At 39.1% G+C, this 17,768-nt stretch overlaps 1 protein-coding gene across 1 annotated transcript in view; it reads right to left on the bottom strand.

Annotated features, from left to right (window-relative positions):
* Window positions 1–17,768, bottom strand: part of BTRC (beta-transducin repeat containing E3 ubiquitin protein ligase) — a gene marked incomplete at its 5' end in the record, with an annotated part of 185,121 nt that overhangs the window by 128,875 nt on the left and 38,478 nt on the right. Inside the window, one exon of the mRNA XM_079711568.1 lies at window positions 237–344. Within this exon, the coding sequence (XP_079567694.1) occupies window positions 237–344 (108 nt within the window). The remainder of the gene's footprint in view (window positions 1–236; window positions 345–17,768) is intronic.

Here is a 17,768-nt window from a genome sequence, read left to right as displayed (position 1 = left end):
ACAAGTCAAGTTGCGCTATGTCAATTTTGGCAAACCAATCATGATAATAAGAATGTCTCAAGAGTCGATGGATCTGGATCTACATTATAAATTAGAGAACTGAGTGATGTGAAATATAGGCAACATGAAGGAGAAAAGTGAACGTAAGTAAAGGATGGGAAAGAAGGAGAGACACACCAATTAATTAGACACACATACTAATGCCCACAAATAACCCACAGAGACAGAGAAAGTACCTGGAAAGCTGTGAGTGCGCCAGTCCCTGGGTTATACAGGCATCGCAGCGAAGGCATGCTGTCCGCCAGGCTGGAGCAGCCCAGCCACAGAGACCTGGGCATAGAGCACTGCAGAGAGAGGACAACTATGAGATGGGACAGTATGAGACAGGATGGCACAGATTACAGGAATTTTCAAGGCTTGGCTAAATACAATATTCCAGTTGCAGCTTGCCTTTATGATAGACACATCTTCAAGAACTAGTTACTAACCCCAGAGGGATTAGTAACTACTAATTAGTTACTAATTAGTTACTAATTAGTTAGTACATACTACTAACTAGTTCTAACCCCAGAGGGAAACTCAAAAGGGACACTGGTGGCCAAAAAGCAAGAAAAAAATGTTATAGGTCAAGAAGCCAAATATTTTTCCCTGGTGGCGCAGTGGTTGAGAGTCCGCCTGCCGATGCAGGGGACATGGGTTCGTGCCCCGGTCCGGGAAGATCCCACATGCCGCGGAGTGGCTGGGCCCGTGAGCCATGGCCGCTGAGCCTGCGCTCTGCAACGGGAGAGGCCACAGCAGTGAGAAGCCCGCGTACCGCAAAAAAAAAAAAAAAAAAAAAGAAGCCAAATATTTAATAAAAATTTTTATCCCGGTTCGTCTTCTATGTATGAATCTAAAGGAAATCTACTTCTTAACCCAATTAATCAACTCTTTTCCTCTACACACCTCAACTCATCTCCCATAAACTCACCACAGAGTGAAATATTGTGCAGACTAAGCAGAAAAAAGGAATTATTCATGGTAGTATTTCAATATTAGAAATGGTAACTTAGGAGACAAAATATAACAGGAAAGTTAGTTTTTTTTTAGAAGGTGGGGAGAAGGAAAAGAAAAAGTATTATACCCCTACAGCTTTGACAGCAACTAACTCTGCACAGTTTGCTATGTTTTATGTATCTTGTTAGTTTGCTATTAACCAAAATGCACAGTTACCATAGTAGCTGCCTCTTCATCTTTCCAGATGGATTAAGGGGGGGTGGGAATATTGGAGGGAGGAGGCAGGAAGCAATCCAAACAGAAGGGAAAACAACAACAAAGAAAGAAGCAGACAGGGACAGAAAAAGAGGAAAAAAGAGAACCCCAAAAAGCTGCTGGTCCTAAAACCTTCTAAAGAAACAAAAACAAATGTGTAAGTGTGAATATACATATAGTGTATTCAGTAGCAAACAAACAAAAAACAAGGTAGAAATTATGAGTTCTAGCAGTACTAATTAAACAATATTAGTGGTACTCCTCCTGTAGCTTTATGAAACACTGTATCTTTTAGAAGAATTTTTACAATCTTTAGGTTTCCCTCAACGTATCCCAGGCTGAAGCTCTGTCCATCAACTTGGGTGCTATTACAGTCTAATAATACTAAAAAACTAAATACCTGATCACAGCACATATAAAAACAGAAAAATATTTTGAAATATAACAGTCAGTGCACATAATACTAAACTTTATAAGTTTTGAAATATTTACTATCATCGTGGGACTTTTTTTCTTCTTAAAACACTTTAGTTGGAGAAATATTAAGGAAACAAAATATGGTATTCATTGTTCACACTATCTATAACTGATATAAGGATAGCATCCTGCAAAGTACTCCAAAAAACAGTGGGTCAATAATTTATTACAACTGAAGTCTGTTAATCAATCGAATGAGTTTACCAGCTTTTAAAAAGCATACACAGCATGTTTTTAAATGCCTGAAACATGTTTTCTACTACTTGAAAGAATCAGAAAAAGAGACTGAAATGTTGCAACAAGGGGCCTGTAGTGCTTTAAGGAGAATATAGTATCTAATGCCCATGAGGTTCAACAGCACAAATTCATTTTCACAAAGAACACTGAAAATCTTGACTCCTCCCCCTATTTGGCTGCCTGGAAAAAGCCACAGTTCCTCTTCACTGATAGAAGGCCCTGCAGGCAAAGGGCTGGCCTTAGCATTTACTATATGAAAGCTGAAAGACAAAATCTCCTAAACTCAGGTCCCTGTTGGTCAACTTCTAAGAGTAACAGAAGCTATAATAATGAACAATAAAAAGATTGCTGCATTGAGAGTTTATGTATCCTTAAGCCATGGAATAGAAGAATTCCCTTTTCACTACTATATCAACTAAAAAATTCAGGTCAAGAGAACTATAGTATTCCATAGGCCATGTAATACATTCACACTCTACCTATACAAATTCAATGACTGGCTCTTAAGAATTCCAATTTAGGGACTTCCCTGGTGGTCCAGTGGTTAAGAATCTGTCTTGCAATGCAGGGGACGCTGGTTTGATCCCTGGTTAGGGAACTAAGATCCCACATGCTGCGGGGCAACTGAGCCCGTGCACCACAACTACAGAGAAGCCTGCGCACCGCAAAGAAAGATCCCCCATGCCGCAACTAAGACCTGATGCAGCCAATAAATAAATTAAAAAAAAAGAATCCCAATTTAGTTCACTCACTTCAAAAATGAAACTCCCACTGTCACATAGGATAATCATATCTGCCTACCCTTACTGCACAAGGTTTTGGTAAAATTAAAATAAGGGATCTAAAAACTTCAAGTACAGGGACTTCCCTGGTGCTCCACTGGCTAAGACTCCACACTTCCAATGCAGGGGGCCTGGGTTCAATCCCTGGTCAGGGAACTAGATTCCATATGCCGCAACTAAGAGAACTGCATGCTGCAACTGAAGATCCCACATGCCACAACTGAAGATCCCGCATGCCACAACTAAGACCCAGTGCAGCCAAATAAATAAATATTAAAAAAAAAAACTTCAAGTACAAAAGAAAAAAATATAAAGTGCCATCATTACCAAGAACAGGCTTCCATGAATGACACTTGCATTTCAAAATGTTCTGGGAAGCCATTATGAACTGCAGATCATTGAATCAATAAATTCATCCATTAATCAAATATTTAGTGTTCATTAGCAGAACAGACACAAGTGGAGTACAAGGAGAGGAGAAACAAAATTTATCAGGCATAAATTGTTTGCCAGTCATTGTGCTAGATCCTTAAAAACATTATTTCACTTAATCATTACAATCCTGTCAAAGAATTACTAGTATTTTCACTTTAACAGGAGAGTAAACTCAAGTTCAGAGAAGTTACAGTGACTAAATGTCAGTGGCAGAAATAAGACCACGATGTGTTTGTCTCCCAAAACCCACGCTCACCACTATAAAGACCTATTCTCCAGTAGTTTACACTCTGTTTGAGGGAGATAAATTAACACAAATAGTAACTACAAGGAAAAATACAATAACATACTAAACTGTGTTAGACAATAGCTGCTATATAAGTTTAGTTAAAATTTCTAATTTTTAAAAAGTTCAGACACAGTCTTTAATTTTATTGTAGCACTTGTTACTGTATGTAAATTAACTATATGTTTGCCTCCTCCATCATAATGTATTTCTCAGATATGAGTCATGTCTTTTTTTTTTTAATCTCCAGCATGTGGTCATAGTAGATGCTCAATAAATGTGCTCTTAATGGCAAATGATCATTGAAAGCTACATATCAAAGAGAAGTAAGGAAACAGTTTTTGCTTACAGAACATTGAGAATACTGATAAAATAACACTGTTTACTTTACTGAGACTGATCTTACCAGGCTGAAAGTATGTGTTTTGGATAAATCTCTTTTGCGATTCATTATCTTATTCACCTGTAAAACAATCTAGTAAGTAAAAAAGATCCAGAGAGGTTAAATAAATTACCAAAAGTGAATGGGTACCACGCAAGTGGTAAATATGGGATTCAAACTAGATACTCTGACTACCTAGAATAATGCCATGTAAAAATGGCACTTAAGGACTTCCCTGGTGGTCCAGTGGTTAAGACTCTGTGCTTCCACTGCAGGGGACACGGGTTCAATACCTGCTTGGGGAAGTTCCGCATGTCGCCACGGTATGGCCAGAAAAAAAAAGGCACTTAAAAAGTCACACGTGGAGTTCATTCATTTATTTAAAAATGCGGAGCCAAAGGTGGCTTAGGGGCACTGGACTGACTCAGAAACTAAGAAAAGGAGTCCTACCCAAGAGGCCATGTTAATCATCAAAGTAATGGGCAAAGAGAAAGATCAACAGGACTTACTGACTGACGAAAGGAACAAAGAAAGATGAGTCAGAAATAACCCAAGATTTCAAATGAATGACTGGAAGAATGGTGGTAGCACTGACAGACACATGTAAATTGAAAACTACCTGTGGGTTTGGGGGTGTTGGGGTGGGGTGGAGTAGATAAGCTCAGAAACCATAAACATAACATGATAATAAACCTCTAGTATGTGAGTAAAAATATGGCATGAAATCATGGGTATAAACCTGTAAGCATTACACAGATGTGGGAAACGGTGGCTTCCGTATAAACTACAATGCACCAGGTTAAAAGCATTTGCTGTAAAAATACTAGCGAGATTTCTTTTAATATGAAAAATAAAATTCGATTCCTCTTCCCCCTCATCTCCTTTCCTACCTGAAAAATGAACTTCAACAGCCATTAAGTGAGTACAAGCTAAGTGGGCATCAAACTGAGTGGTATAAGTGGCGACGATGGCCCAATACAGGCTTTTGGAGTCCAAGGGGTGTGAGAAAGGTGTCCCTGAGGGGTAAAAGCCCTGGCACAGAGTTTCAGAGCCCAAGTAGGGTGACAGAAAAAAATCTTTACAAGAGGGTGGCCTGGCATGGGGTTCTACAGCCCTAGTCGAGTGAGGAGAGCTTCTACATGGGGGACTGAAGTGGCCGTGAGCAGGATGATGAGCATGTCCACGTGACGGGGAAGGGCAGGGCAGTGAGGGTTTCCAAAGTGGGCAGAAGAAGACATTCACAGAGTGGAGGGGTAGTGGACAGCACTGAATTCAGACCCAGTGGGGTGAGGGGCAGTGGCCCAGCAAAGAGTTTCAGACTCAGTAGGGAGAGAAGGGTGGAAGGGTTAGCCCAGTGCAAATAGATCCCAAAAGGGTGAGGGAGGCATCCATAAAGAGTATGGGGTGGGAAATGGAGAGAGAGCTATGTTGGCAATGGGAGATGAGTTATACAGGAGGATTCATCAAATGAGGGGGGGAAGGGCTTCCCTGGTGGTACAGTGGTTAAGAATCTGCCTGCCAATGCAGGGGACACGGGTTCGAGCCCTGGTCCGGGAAGATCCCACATGCCATGGAGCAACTAAGCCCGTGTGCCACAACTACTGAGACTGTGCTCTAGAGCCCATGAGACACAAATACTGAGCCCACATGCCACAACTACTGAAGCCCGCACGCCTAGAGCTCATGCTCGCAACAAGAAGCCACTGCAATGAGAAGCCCGCACACTGCAACGAAGAGTAGCCCCCACTTGCCACAACTAGAGAAAGCCCACAGACAGCAACGAAGACCAAATGCAGCCAAAAATAAATAAATAAAATAAATAAATTTATTTTTTTAAAAATTAGGTGGGTAGATCAAATATTGAGGATAATAAGAGCAAGGATTCTCATCAGAGAAGAGTTACAAATATAGAAAGGAAGAAAGCCAGAGTGAATACTATGCTGCTGAACTACAACTGAAGATGTCATGAATGCAAAGCTTCATAACAGAGACAGACAATTTCTAGGTAAGTGATGTATGTATATGTGTGTGTACACATACATACACAAACACACCCCCTGGCCCTATCAACTGGGAGGGTCTGGTAACAGTAACACCTTAATAGCAATGAGTACAGTTAATGATTCTAAATATCACTCTCCACTAAAAGGAACCAGAGCTCCTTAGAACATGGCTAATTCCAGGACTTGGGCAAGTAAAGTTTAAGATGAGCTCAGAGTATCATCTTGTGGTACTCAAAAATGGTGAAGACACAGCAAGATGATACAGGGGCCAGTGCAAAAGGTTCTCACAGGCTAATTCTGCGACAAATTGAACATCAGAATAAATAATGATGATAATGGATTATAATACTGGCAGTCAAACTCTAACATGCCCCCCAGTCATCCCCACCTCCTGATATTCATAACACTTGTAAGTAATCCTGTCCCCTTGAGTGTGGGATAGCCTAATACCTTGCTTCTAGGTTATATAAGATTGAAACTTCCATCTTGCTAATAGACTCTACTGCCTTCTTGGCTTGCATGCTTTGATGAAGCAAGTAGTCATACTGGAGAGGTTCACATGGCAAGAAATGAGGGTGGCCTCCAGTCAACAGTCAGCTAGGAACTGAGTCTCCAATAACCCTTGAGGAAAGGAATTCTGCCAAAAACCACGTAAACTTGCAGCGGATCTTTCCCCAATCAAGCCTTCAAATGAGACCTCAGCCCTGACCAGTACCTTCATTATAGTCTTATAAGAGATCCTAAAGAGGACCCAGGTCAGGCGTGCCCACAAGTGCACACTGTGCAGTACGTATGTGACTAATCAACAGACTGAAAGCGACTGACTGATCATGATGTGCATCTGTTTTCCACATAGTGATCTGTGGACTGGAGAGCTAGCAATGAAGTTTGCACTTTACAAAAATTACAGTTAATAAACTCTGATAACTGAAATTTGAACCATGTTTTGAGGGACTGGTATTATTTAACTAAACTGTAGTAATTGAAATTTGTGCATATCAGAACCATGCAAAGTGAGGACTTCCAGTACATTAAATTTAAATAAAATAGAAATTCTAAGTAAAAGAACATTAGACCTCAGCTACTACCATAAGGAAGTAGCTGGTATCAAACTTACCCTCCCATCATAGACAAAAAAAAAAGGGACAAAATATGTGAAACATATATTTGAAAACATTGGACAACAGGCAGTACAGGCAGTACCAGACTGTAATCCCTGAAAGACAGGAAATAAATGAGGTGATCCTTAAAACTGTCCAAGTCTTAAACCTCAACACACTTTCTAGTCCGTGGCATAAGAAAGGGGACTCCAAGAAGAGCAAAATAGGACCACTTATTGAGGAAACAGAGAACAGAATGTGGGGAGGCTAAATAGACTAGAATCGGTGAGTCAGAGTATTGGAGAAAGAATTATGCAGAAAAAAGCTCTAGATAACTGAACAGGGGACTCCTTAAGTCTATACCTAAACGCTAAGTCCTGTTTGCATAAGGTGAAACTCCATAAGGCCAGGCAAAAAACCATGAAGGAGCTATAAGCTCAACAACTCCTAGAACCCACACAGAGTTGGGGAACTTTTCTGTTCTGACCAGCCAGACTGCAGAAGCCTAACTGAACATGTGGGACATTGAGTAGGAGCCCCAGAAAGCTCACACCTCACTTGTAGGGATAAACTACACTAGTATAAAGGTTACACTAAACCTATCCTAATAAAGCTTAAAATCAAGTCACAGCAGCATCAAACTGCAAGAAACTTAACTGCTGGCCAAAATAAACTCAACACATTCTTTTAAAAAGACAACAAAATACAAATACTGAATTATGTAGCATTCATAATGTCTAACCTAAAATTACTAGATGAGGGAATTCCCTGGTGGTCCAATGGGTAGGATTCGGTGCTTCCACCATAGGCCTGGGTTCAATCCCTGGCTGGGGAACTAAAATCCTTCAAGCCTCACAGCGTGGCCAAAAAATAGTAATAATAAAAATAAAATAGGAGAGGCCACAACAGTGAGAGGCCCACGTACCACACATACACACAAAAATAAATAAATAAAAATAATAAATAAATAAAATAAAATAAAATAAAATTACTAGATGAGGCAAGAAGCATTAAAATGTGTCCCATAATCAGGAGGAGTATCAGTCAATAGAAGCAGATCCAGAAATGACAGACATAATGAAATTAGCAGGCTGGGCTTCCCTGGTGGCACAGTGGTTAAGAATCCGCCTGCCAATGCAGGGGACACGGGTTCGAGCCCTGGTCCAGGAAGATCCCACATGATGCGGAGCAACTAAGCCCGTGCACCACACTACTGAGCCTATGCTCTAGAGCCCATGAGCCACAACTACTGAGCCTGCATGCCACAACTACTGAAGCCTGCGCACCTAGAGCCCATGCTCCGCAACAAGAGAAGCCACCACAATGAGAAGCCCTCTCACTGCAACGAAGAGTAGCCCCCGCTCACCAAAACTAGAGAAAGCCTGCACACAGCAACGAAGACCCAATGCAGCCAAAAATAAATAAAATAAATAAATAATTTTTTTAAATTAACAAAAAATTTTAAAAAGGAAATTAGCAGGCCAAAATGTTAAAATAGCTATTCTAACATTAGCTAGTCTAACAACAGCTATTCTATGATTCTAGAATCATAGTATATAAAAAAGGAATGAAATAAAACTTCCAGAAAAGGAAAATACAATGTCTGAAATAGTAATTTCATGAGACGGGATTAACAGCTAACTACAACAATGTAGAAGAATAGATCAGTAAATCTGAAGAAATAGCAATATGCAAAATAATGCACTAAGAGAAAAAGGACTGGAAAAAATTGAATCATGCCTCAGTGACCCATGAGAAATAAACAAGTGGTCCAACATATGTATAATTTGGTATCCCATAAAGAAAACCAGGGGAGTGAGTGGGGAGAAAGCATATATTTTCCAAATATATTTGGAAATGATAACAGATACAATCCACACAAATTTTTTCTTTTTTTTCTTTTGCGGTACGCAGGCCTCTCACTGTTGTGGCCTCTCCTGTTGCGGAGCACAGGCTCCAGATGCACAGGCTCAGAGGCCATGGTTCACAGGCCCAGCCGCTCTGTGGCATGTGGGATCTTCCCAGACCAGGGCACGAACCCGTGTCCCCTGCATCGGCAGGCAGACTCTCAACCACTGTGCCACCAGGGAAGCCCTTTCTTAAAATATTTATTTATTTATTTATTTGGTTGCACTGGGTCTTAGTTGCGGCAGACAGGCTCCTTAGTTGCAGCTCGCCAGCTCCTTAGTTGTGGCATGCAAACTCTTAGTTGCTGCATCCACGTGGGATCTACTTCCCTGACGAGGGAACAAACCCGGGCCCCCTGCATTGGGAGAGTAAAGTCTTATCCACTGCGCCACCAGGGAAGTCCCCCACACAAAAATATTAAAAGTTCCAGAAATATAGGGCTTCCCTGGTGGCGCAGTGGTTGGGAGTCCACCTGCCGATGCAGGGGACGTGGGTTTGTGCCCCGGTCCGGAAAGATCCCACATGCGGCGGAGCGGCTGGGCCCGTGAGCCATGGCCGCTGAGCCTGCGTGTCCGGAGCCTGTGCTCCACAATGGGGGAGGCCAAAACAGTGAGAGGCCCGACTACCGCAAAAAAAAAAAAAAAAAAAAAAAAAAGTTCCAGAAATATAAATATGTGGGTAAATATCTTTAAATCTTTCTCATTTAAAAAAAATTTTAGGGCTTCCCTGGTGGCACAGTGGTTGAGAATCTGCCTGCTAATGCAGGGGACACGGGTTCAAGCCCTGGTCTGGGAAGATCCCACATGCCACGGAGCGGCTGGGCCCGTGAGCCACAACTACTGAGCCTGCGCGTCTGGAGCTTGTGCTCCGTAACAAGAGAGGCTGCGACAGTGAGAGGCCCGTGCACCACGAAGCAGAGTGGCCCCTGCTCGCCGCAACTAGAGAAAGCCCTCGCACAGAAACGAAGACCCAACACAGCCAAAAATAAATAAATAAATAAATTAATTTTTAAAAATTTAAATACAATAACAATTTAAGTAAAAATAATAATGAACTGTGATATCCATAATATATTTGGAAATAAAACATATGAAAACAACACCAAGAATAGGAGGAGGAAATGGAAATATATTATATGTTGTTGGGCTTCACCCCACAGGCGTGCAAGGCCTGTGCTTGCCCAGCTTCAAGCCTTTAGAAAGAGGTGAGAGTCAGCAACAGAGACAACAATGGGTTAATGGATGGGGGAGCTTACACGTCTGAAGCCAGGTCCTGGAATGACACACCACTGTGTCGGGGCAGTCAGCAGGCAGGACATGGTGGCAGTCTTCACTCCCAGGGGAAAAGGGAGATTACCAGTTATAGGGGAATTGACATCAGGTGGGCTCATTAGTTACCAGGGGAACCAACAGAAGGGCACGCCCCTCACCGCCCCTTTGATAAGATCAATCACTAGCTGGGGCCTGGGGCAAGTACTAGGAAGGTCAGTCATGTGTGTAATATATAGGTGAAGCAGGCACTGGTCTGGCAGAGGATGTACAGAGAGCAAGAGAACAGCCATCCTGAGTGGCCTGACAATACATATGTGAAGTAAAATAATACTTCAAGGGAGACTGTGATAAGTTAAAGATGCATACTGTTTTGCAAATCATATATCTGATAAGGGTCTAGTATCCAGAATATATCAATATAAAGAACTTCACAACTCAATAAAAAAAGACAAACAACTCAATTAAAAATGGACAAAGGACTTGAATAGACATTTCTCCAAAGAAAATACACAAATTGACAAAAAAAAACATTGACTCAACATCATTAGTCATTAGGAAAATAAAAATCAAAACCACGAGATGCCCTTCACACCCGCTAGGATAGCAATAAAAAACAAACAAAAAAAACCCCAGAGCTATCTAGATACCTCAGGAAAAAAGCATGCCAGGAGATCCAGATAGACTGGAAGGATCTTTATCATCGAAGTCCTACCCAGTCTCAAAAGCTTTTGAAGCTACAATTAAAAACAAAACAAAACAAGACCAGAAAATAACAAGTTATGGTGAGGATGTGGAGAAACTGAAACCCTCATACACTGCTAGTGGGAATATGAAAAGTTCAGCCACTGTAGAAAGCAGCTTGGCAGTTCCTCACAAGGTTAAACATAGAATTACCATGTGACCACTTCTAGCAGTTCCACTCCTGGGTATATTTCCCAAAGAACTGAAAATACTCAAACAAATATATGTACACACATGTTCACAGCAACCTTATTCACAATAACCAAAAGGTAGAAACAGCCTATATGTTCACCAACAAATGAACAGATATATGAATTGTGGTATATACACACAATGGGATATTATTCAGCCATAAAAATGAAGTACTGATACAAGGTGAACCTCAAAAACATTATGCTAAGTAAATGAAGCTATATACAAAAGATCACATATTGTATGATTCCATTTATATAAAATATCCCGAATAGGTGAATGCAGATTAGTGATTGCCAGGGCCTGGAAGAAGGGGGAAATGGACAGAAACTGCTTAATGAATAAGTTTTACTTGGATTGATGGAAATGTTTTGGAACTAGATAGAGGTGGTGATTGCATAACATTGTGAATGTACTAAATGACCCTATACTGTTCGCTTTAAAACGGTTAATTTTACGTTATGTGAATTTCACCTCAATAATTTTTATTTTGGCCATGCCATGCAACTTGTGGGATCTTAGTTCCCTGACCAGGGATCAAACCTGGGCCCTGGCAGTGAAAGCACCGAATCCCAACCACTGAACTGCCAGGGATTTCCCTCAGTAAATATTTTTAAATGCATATTGTACTCTCTAGAGCAACCACTAAATCAAAGCAAAAGTACCTATTAAGCCAACAGAGGAGATAAAATGGAATACAAAAAATAAATAATTCAGGACTTCCCTGATGGTGCAGTGGTTAAGAATCCACCTGCCAATGCAGGGGACATGGGTTCGAGCCCTGGTCCAGGAAGATCCCACATGCCTCGGAGCAACTAAGCCCATGCACCACAACTAGTGAGCCTGCACTCTAGAGCCCAAGAGCCACTACTGAAGCCCGCGTGCCTAGAGCCTGCGCTCTGCAACAAGTGAAGCCACCACAATGAGAAGCACGCACACTGCAATGAAGAGTAGCCCCCGCTCATCGCAACTAGAGAAAGCCTGCATGCAGCAATGAAGACCCAATGCAGCCAAAAATAAATAAATAAATAAATAAATTTATTTTAAAATAAATAAATAAAGTAAATAGTATAAAAATGTTCCAATAACTCAGGGCAAACACTCTTGAAAGAAATGGAAAGATAGAAGGTATTAGCAAAGAAATAACAGATATATATAAGAACCAAGTGGAAATATAAGAACTGAAAATAACAAATTTTTAAACTCATTGGACAGTCTCAGTAGCAGAATGGAGATTAGCAGACCAATATTTCTCATGAATATATAAGCAAAAGTCCTAAACTAAATACTAGCAAATAAAATCCAGCAACCTATAAAAAGGATTATACAACATGACCAAGTGGGATACATGACCCAGGTATACAAGGTGGCTGCCTTGAGCACTAAAGGTGTTCCAATGCCTGGCTCCATGTCTTTGTGGTGCCTGACATCTTCCCCTTTAGTTCCATGAGCTATCTCTGTACCCTTAAAATAGGTGCTCCTTCTTGCTTAAGGCGGAAATGAGACAATTTTTAACTTGAAATCAAAAGTATTCAATTAAGAAAAAAGTGTAATTCTGAAATGAGTATTATCCCCAGAGTAGACACCATGGGAAGCTACACTTATTCCAACAATGTCATCAATGCTCCAAAAAAAATTTTTTTTAATTTAAGCCTTCCAAAATGAAACTGGATTAACATTATGAAAAGCAAGTGAGTCCCTGCCTTAAAGATTATAATCTAGTAGAAAATTTAGATTTAAAGGCTCAGCCAACTTTAAACATTTATAACATTTATAAACATTGAAAAACACTAGATAAATTAGAATTTAAATGTAAAATATTACTAGTTTGACATCATTATTGTTAGCCCATATAAACTCACACTTTTCTTATAATCTTTGGATGCCTAGTCCACTGCCTAGTCCAGCAGAAGTGTTCAAGAAATCCCGGTGAAGTGAACTGTTACATTATCATAACAACTGAGAATAGGTGTGACACTAACCCAGGAGTTAAGACACTAATCCAGGACAAGGTGCAGACTCGTACTCAAACCAGCTGTAAGATCTTGAGCAGTTCACTTAATTTCCATGTGCCTCAGCTTCTCCACTGGTAAAATGGAGTAGATTAAAATATTTCTAACAACACCTTGCAGCAATAAAATTCCATAATTCTATGATTTAAGTCTATCTTCAACACATCTAATATGGATTTTTTTAACAGTAATTATTAGTTTCACTACAAAATCTGGCCTAAAGGGATGGAAATCCCTTTAAACAATAAGGTGAAGGGGGAGAGGAGGAAGCAGCTCCTGATGCTTATTTAGAACTGTTAGGATTCAAACCTGGCTGCTTTCTAAAATAAATTTTATTCATTATTATTTATTAAGTATGCAATTAGTCAAATATAACACTCTGATAAACTAGAATTTTGTACAAATGCTTTAAAATTCTAATAACTATGCATAAGCAGTAAATTATTCTTATTTGAATTCCTACTGCTGTGTAACACAGGGTTACTAAGTACATAATTACATAAGAGAGCCACCCAACTTCCAAAGGAGCCATTCCAGTGAATTGTGTAAATAATATGCTTTAAAAAAACATAACCTCCTCACATATGAATTTAGATTTACCAGATATGGAGAAGCTGTGTACCTGTGAGACTAGAACACAGTCTTAAAAAGGCCTTCCTAATTATGAATTTACCAGAGAGATTAGAATGACCCAAAGCAAATTAATACATACTTTTTTTTCATAACTTTCTATAAAAACATTTTCACTATTCTGCTTCAGTACAGAAAACAAAAGATCTTAAAAGTCATTGGCTTAAGATAAGGACTCCAGAGTACAAGACTATGACCAAATTTTTGTAACATGGACATTCTGGTTTTCTTAATTACCAAATACTTGTGTTGTATTTTTCTTTCATTTGTATCAACATAAGTCCTGAATATTTGGTCTATGGCTGACTTTACTGTAAGACTGTTGAATGAGTAAGAACAATTTTCTTTAAAAAAATAAATCACACAAAATATTCAACATTAGCAGGCAGCATGGCATCATAATACCTGGATGCCACGTTTTCTGTACCAAAAAGTCATTTTTAGTACCCACCTACAGGAATCAAACAACTTAGTAAACAAATTTATGCATACAGCCAGGGTATCTTTATTCTCCCCATAACAGTACAAAAAGTAAGGCTGTTCACTTACATTTCTTTTGCTAATTATTAAAAATCACCTTATGCTAAGTAAGGAGAATTCCTGTATTTTTGAAATGTTCATTTACCCGGTAAGAATAAAACTGCAATTATTCAGATGAGGTTTTACAAACTCAATCTCCTATACCTGTACTTAAAGGCCTTTTAAATCATGCCACAAAGAAATTATTTGGTTATACTGGAATTTCATTTTATTAAAATCAAGTCAAATCCCACTGCAATAAGCTCTAAGGGACTGTCCAAATTCCTTTACTGCACTACAATTTATTGCATTAAATATTATTTGAAATAACTAGGCCACCAGCTGAGGCCTGGGAATCATGGGGTTACACAACAATTTTTGATGATATGGGGTTGGCCTATACACAAACTTCAAATGATCGCAGTACTCATTGGGAGGATTAGGCTTTATGTATTTCTGAAAGAGAGAGGGAGGGGAGAAAGGGAAAAGAGAGGAAAAAGAAAAAAGAAAAAGAAAGCTTGATTGCAACTAGAGGAGTAAATAGAAGTTGAAGCAGTCTTCCATTTTGATGAAAGGCATTTGCAACACTTTTTTTCCAGTATGGATTTACACATTTGTTCACAGCAGTTGCTATGACTCAACAGAGGACAGTATCATGTTAATAATCCACATATTAAGGCAGGCTGGCTGCCATATGAGCAATTAGCTCTTATCCCTCACTTCACAGGCAAAAAGAGCAAAAGAAGCCACAGAGTAAAATCCTTTGATTGGGAGGTGGAGGGAGATGAGACAAACCCTCACACTGGACTTCTGGAACATCCCCCTCTCTACAGATGTGTTTGCTCTAACAATGAGATCAAAAGGGAGCGCTCTCTGGAGCTTTCTTCTGAACTGAGAGGGAAACTCTCTTTATGAAAAGATCCCCTGATATCAAACGGTATTTCAACTACTACAAACCAAGTATCCCAGCCCTCCTTGGGTACTCCTTTATTTAACTTTTGTGTAGGAATAGAGAAAAGAAAACTACTTGCTCACTAGAAAGAGAATAAATGCCTACATAAATAAACAGAACCACATTACATCTGACTTCCTGGGCACTACAGACCCATAGAGAAGAAACTCCTTTCCAGCAGTGTGTTTATTTCACTATTTGCAAATGGCTGGCTGACTGGTAGCTACAATATATGAAATAAATAACCATTTGAAAGATCAGGCGTCATGTTCCCTAGTAAGAAACAAAAATGAACATAATCTACCCTCCCCATTCAGTTTATGGAATTTAGCAGGAGAATAGGTTTACTGGCTATCTGATTGCTTGATGCGTTTGTGAGGACATTTTCTGTGATGGTGTGGTTATTATTTAGGTTAGATAAGAAATTCTTCCCCTTTCTCTCAGGACATCAGTATTAAGAGTTACATATTCAGAAGAAGGTTCCAAAATGAATATTTCTGGAGCAAGTGAAATGTGATAAGAAATTGTGAACTGGGGAGTGATGAGTATAGCTAATTTTTTTTTTCTTCCAAGAAAATTAACTACCTGATCTTACAACCTAACTTAGCACAAGCCAAGATGCAAACTAGTAAATCTCAAATGCACATTGACATTTGATGTGATGATGACACTGTCCACTTTTAGACACCAATCTTAAAATCAGCACATCAGATTCTAATGTAAAACATTTTTACAGATTTACAAACTAGTCTCAAAAATTTCTGTTCCAAGATAAGTTAAGAGAAAGGGAGATTCAAATTCATGCATTGTTATATCCCAGTGCGCTATAATATCTAGGCATAACAGTATACAGGCACATATGGTAGGCTTTCATTTTCTAACTCCTTTACAAAATGTTAGCTAACTTATTGAAGCAATCTTTGAAGTGTTTGCTGGGTATCTGAACCATTTACTAGCCTAAGCTGTCTGATCTAAGTCACGTGAGTCACATATGACCTACTACTACTAAATAACAGCATAGAAGGGATAAGTATTTTACAAATCTTTCAAAACAAACAAAAAAACTCTAGTTCTCTCTTCTCTTTTCCCATCTTCTCTTCTTTTTTAAAAAGAAGTTTCTTCCCTAAGCCTATACCAAAGGACAGATTTTAGTCAGGCAAAATCAAGCATTGTTTAAAGAGCCTATTTATGAAAATTAACTTGTATTTAAGCAAGTCAACATTAATATTTGGATTTTGACTGAAAATATTCAATGGATTACTTTAAAACACTGTTTTTATGGTCAGTCGATACTATCTCTCATAACTGACTTACATTCACACCACAGTTTCCAACTACAACACAAGAACATTAAATATAAAAACCTCTACTAAAGAGCAAAAGGGCAATGGTATTCATGTACTCATGCTCAGGTAGTGTTCAATTATTTGCAATTAAATGTGGAAGAAATATGGGAATTTCAAGACCACAGTTTTTAGATCAACCCCTCAGTTTTATGGATATTTATAGCATGCATCCAGTCTTGCAGAACTCCACCTTCCTCCACCCCATTTGTAATAGAAACTGCTCTTAAACCACTTTAACACATTGTTACTGAGATACTTCTTTTACACAGTACCTACCAAGCAGCAGATCAATACTCTAACACAGAGATTCCAATTCCATTACCACAAAAACCTGTGCAAACAGCCAGATGCTGAACAAAGAGCACAGCTTTCATTCCTAACATGTCTCCACTCCACTGGGAAGAAATATTTTGCTATGGTGGGCAAGTAGAAGTTGGGAAAGAAATAATGGCATTTAAAATAATTAAGAAGCTTTGATTATAGAGTAAGTTTGAAGGATATAGCTAAACAAATTTCACCTACAAGATGCTTATCGTTTATCATCAAACCCATCTGTTCATCTGCAGTCACAATGCTTCATTTGATGCTTTACAAATTGCCATGACATTAGGCGTTTATGTTGCAGTTCAACACTTAAGACTAAAATGATACAGAAAAGAGATTATAGAAAAGAATGAAAATAAAGCATTGGGTAAGAAATGAGGGAAAAGAGAAGGGAAAGAGGAGAAAATGAAAACATTTTACTGTTCTTTTAAAGGCACTTTCAGTTAAAATTTTGTGACTTCAATTTCTTTCTAAATGTGCTACCAAAAAAGCTTTATTCACAAGCTTTTCATATAGTTATTGTATTTATCTTTCCTGCCTACCATTATTATGACCTGAGGCAATAAAACTGAGTTGAAATATAATTAGAAAGGACAGAGATCTATCTATATGCAATGATACTAGCAACTTGTGGCACCAGAGGGATTTACCTTCTGTCTAAAACCAATTCTCCCTGTCCTTTCTTACATTACATACTTCTGATTGACTAAGGCTGCAGTACATCCTTTCTAGACCAGCTTTAATCATTTTCACAACTATGGTTGCTATGACAACAGGATGCAGCTTATCTGTGCTGTTTTCATTTTCTCCATTTGAGTTGCCATAACAACACAATCATCCTGCCTTTCTCCAATATGTAACAACTTTCTCTTAGGATTGTATTTTTAAGGACACTGGACTTCCCCATGAAGAAAGTACAA

This window comes from Hyperoodon ampullatus (assembly GCF_949752795.1).
Source record: "Hyperoodon ampullatus genome assembly, chromosome: 1".
NCBI classification, from domain to species: Eukaryota; Metazoa; Chordata; class Mammalia; order Artiodactyla; family Ziphiidae; genus Hyperoodon; species Hyperoodon ampullatus.
This window is presented reverse-complemented; position numbering and strand designations above follow the sequence as displayed.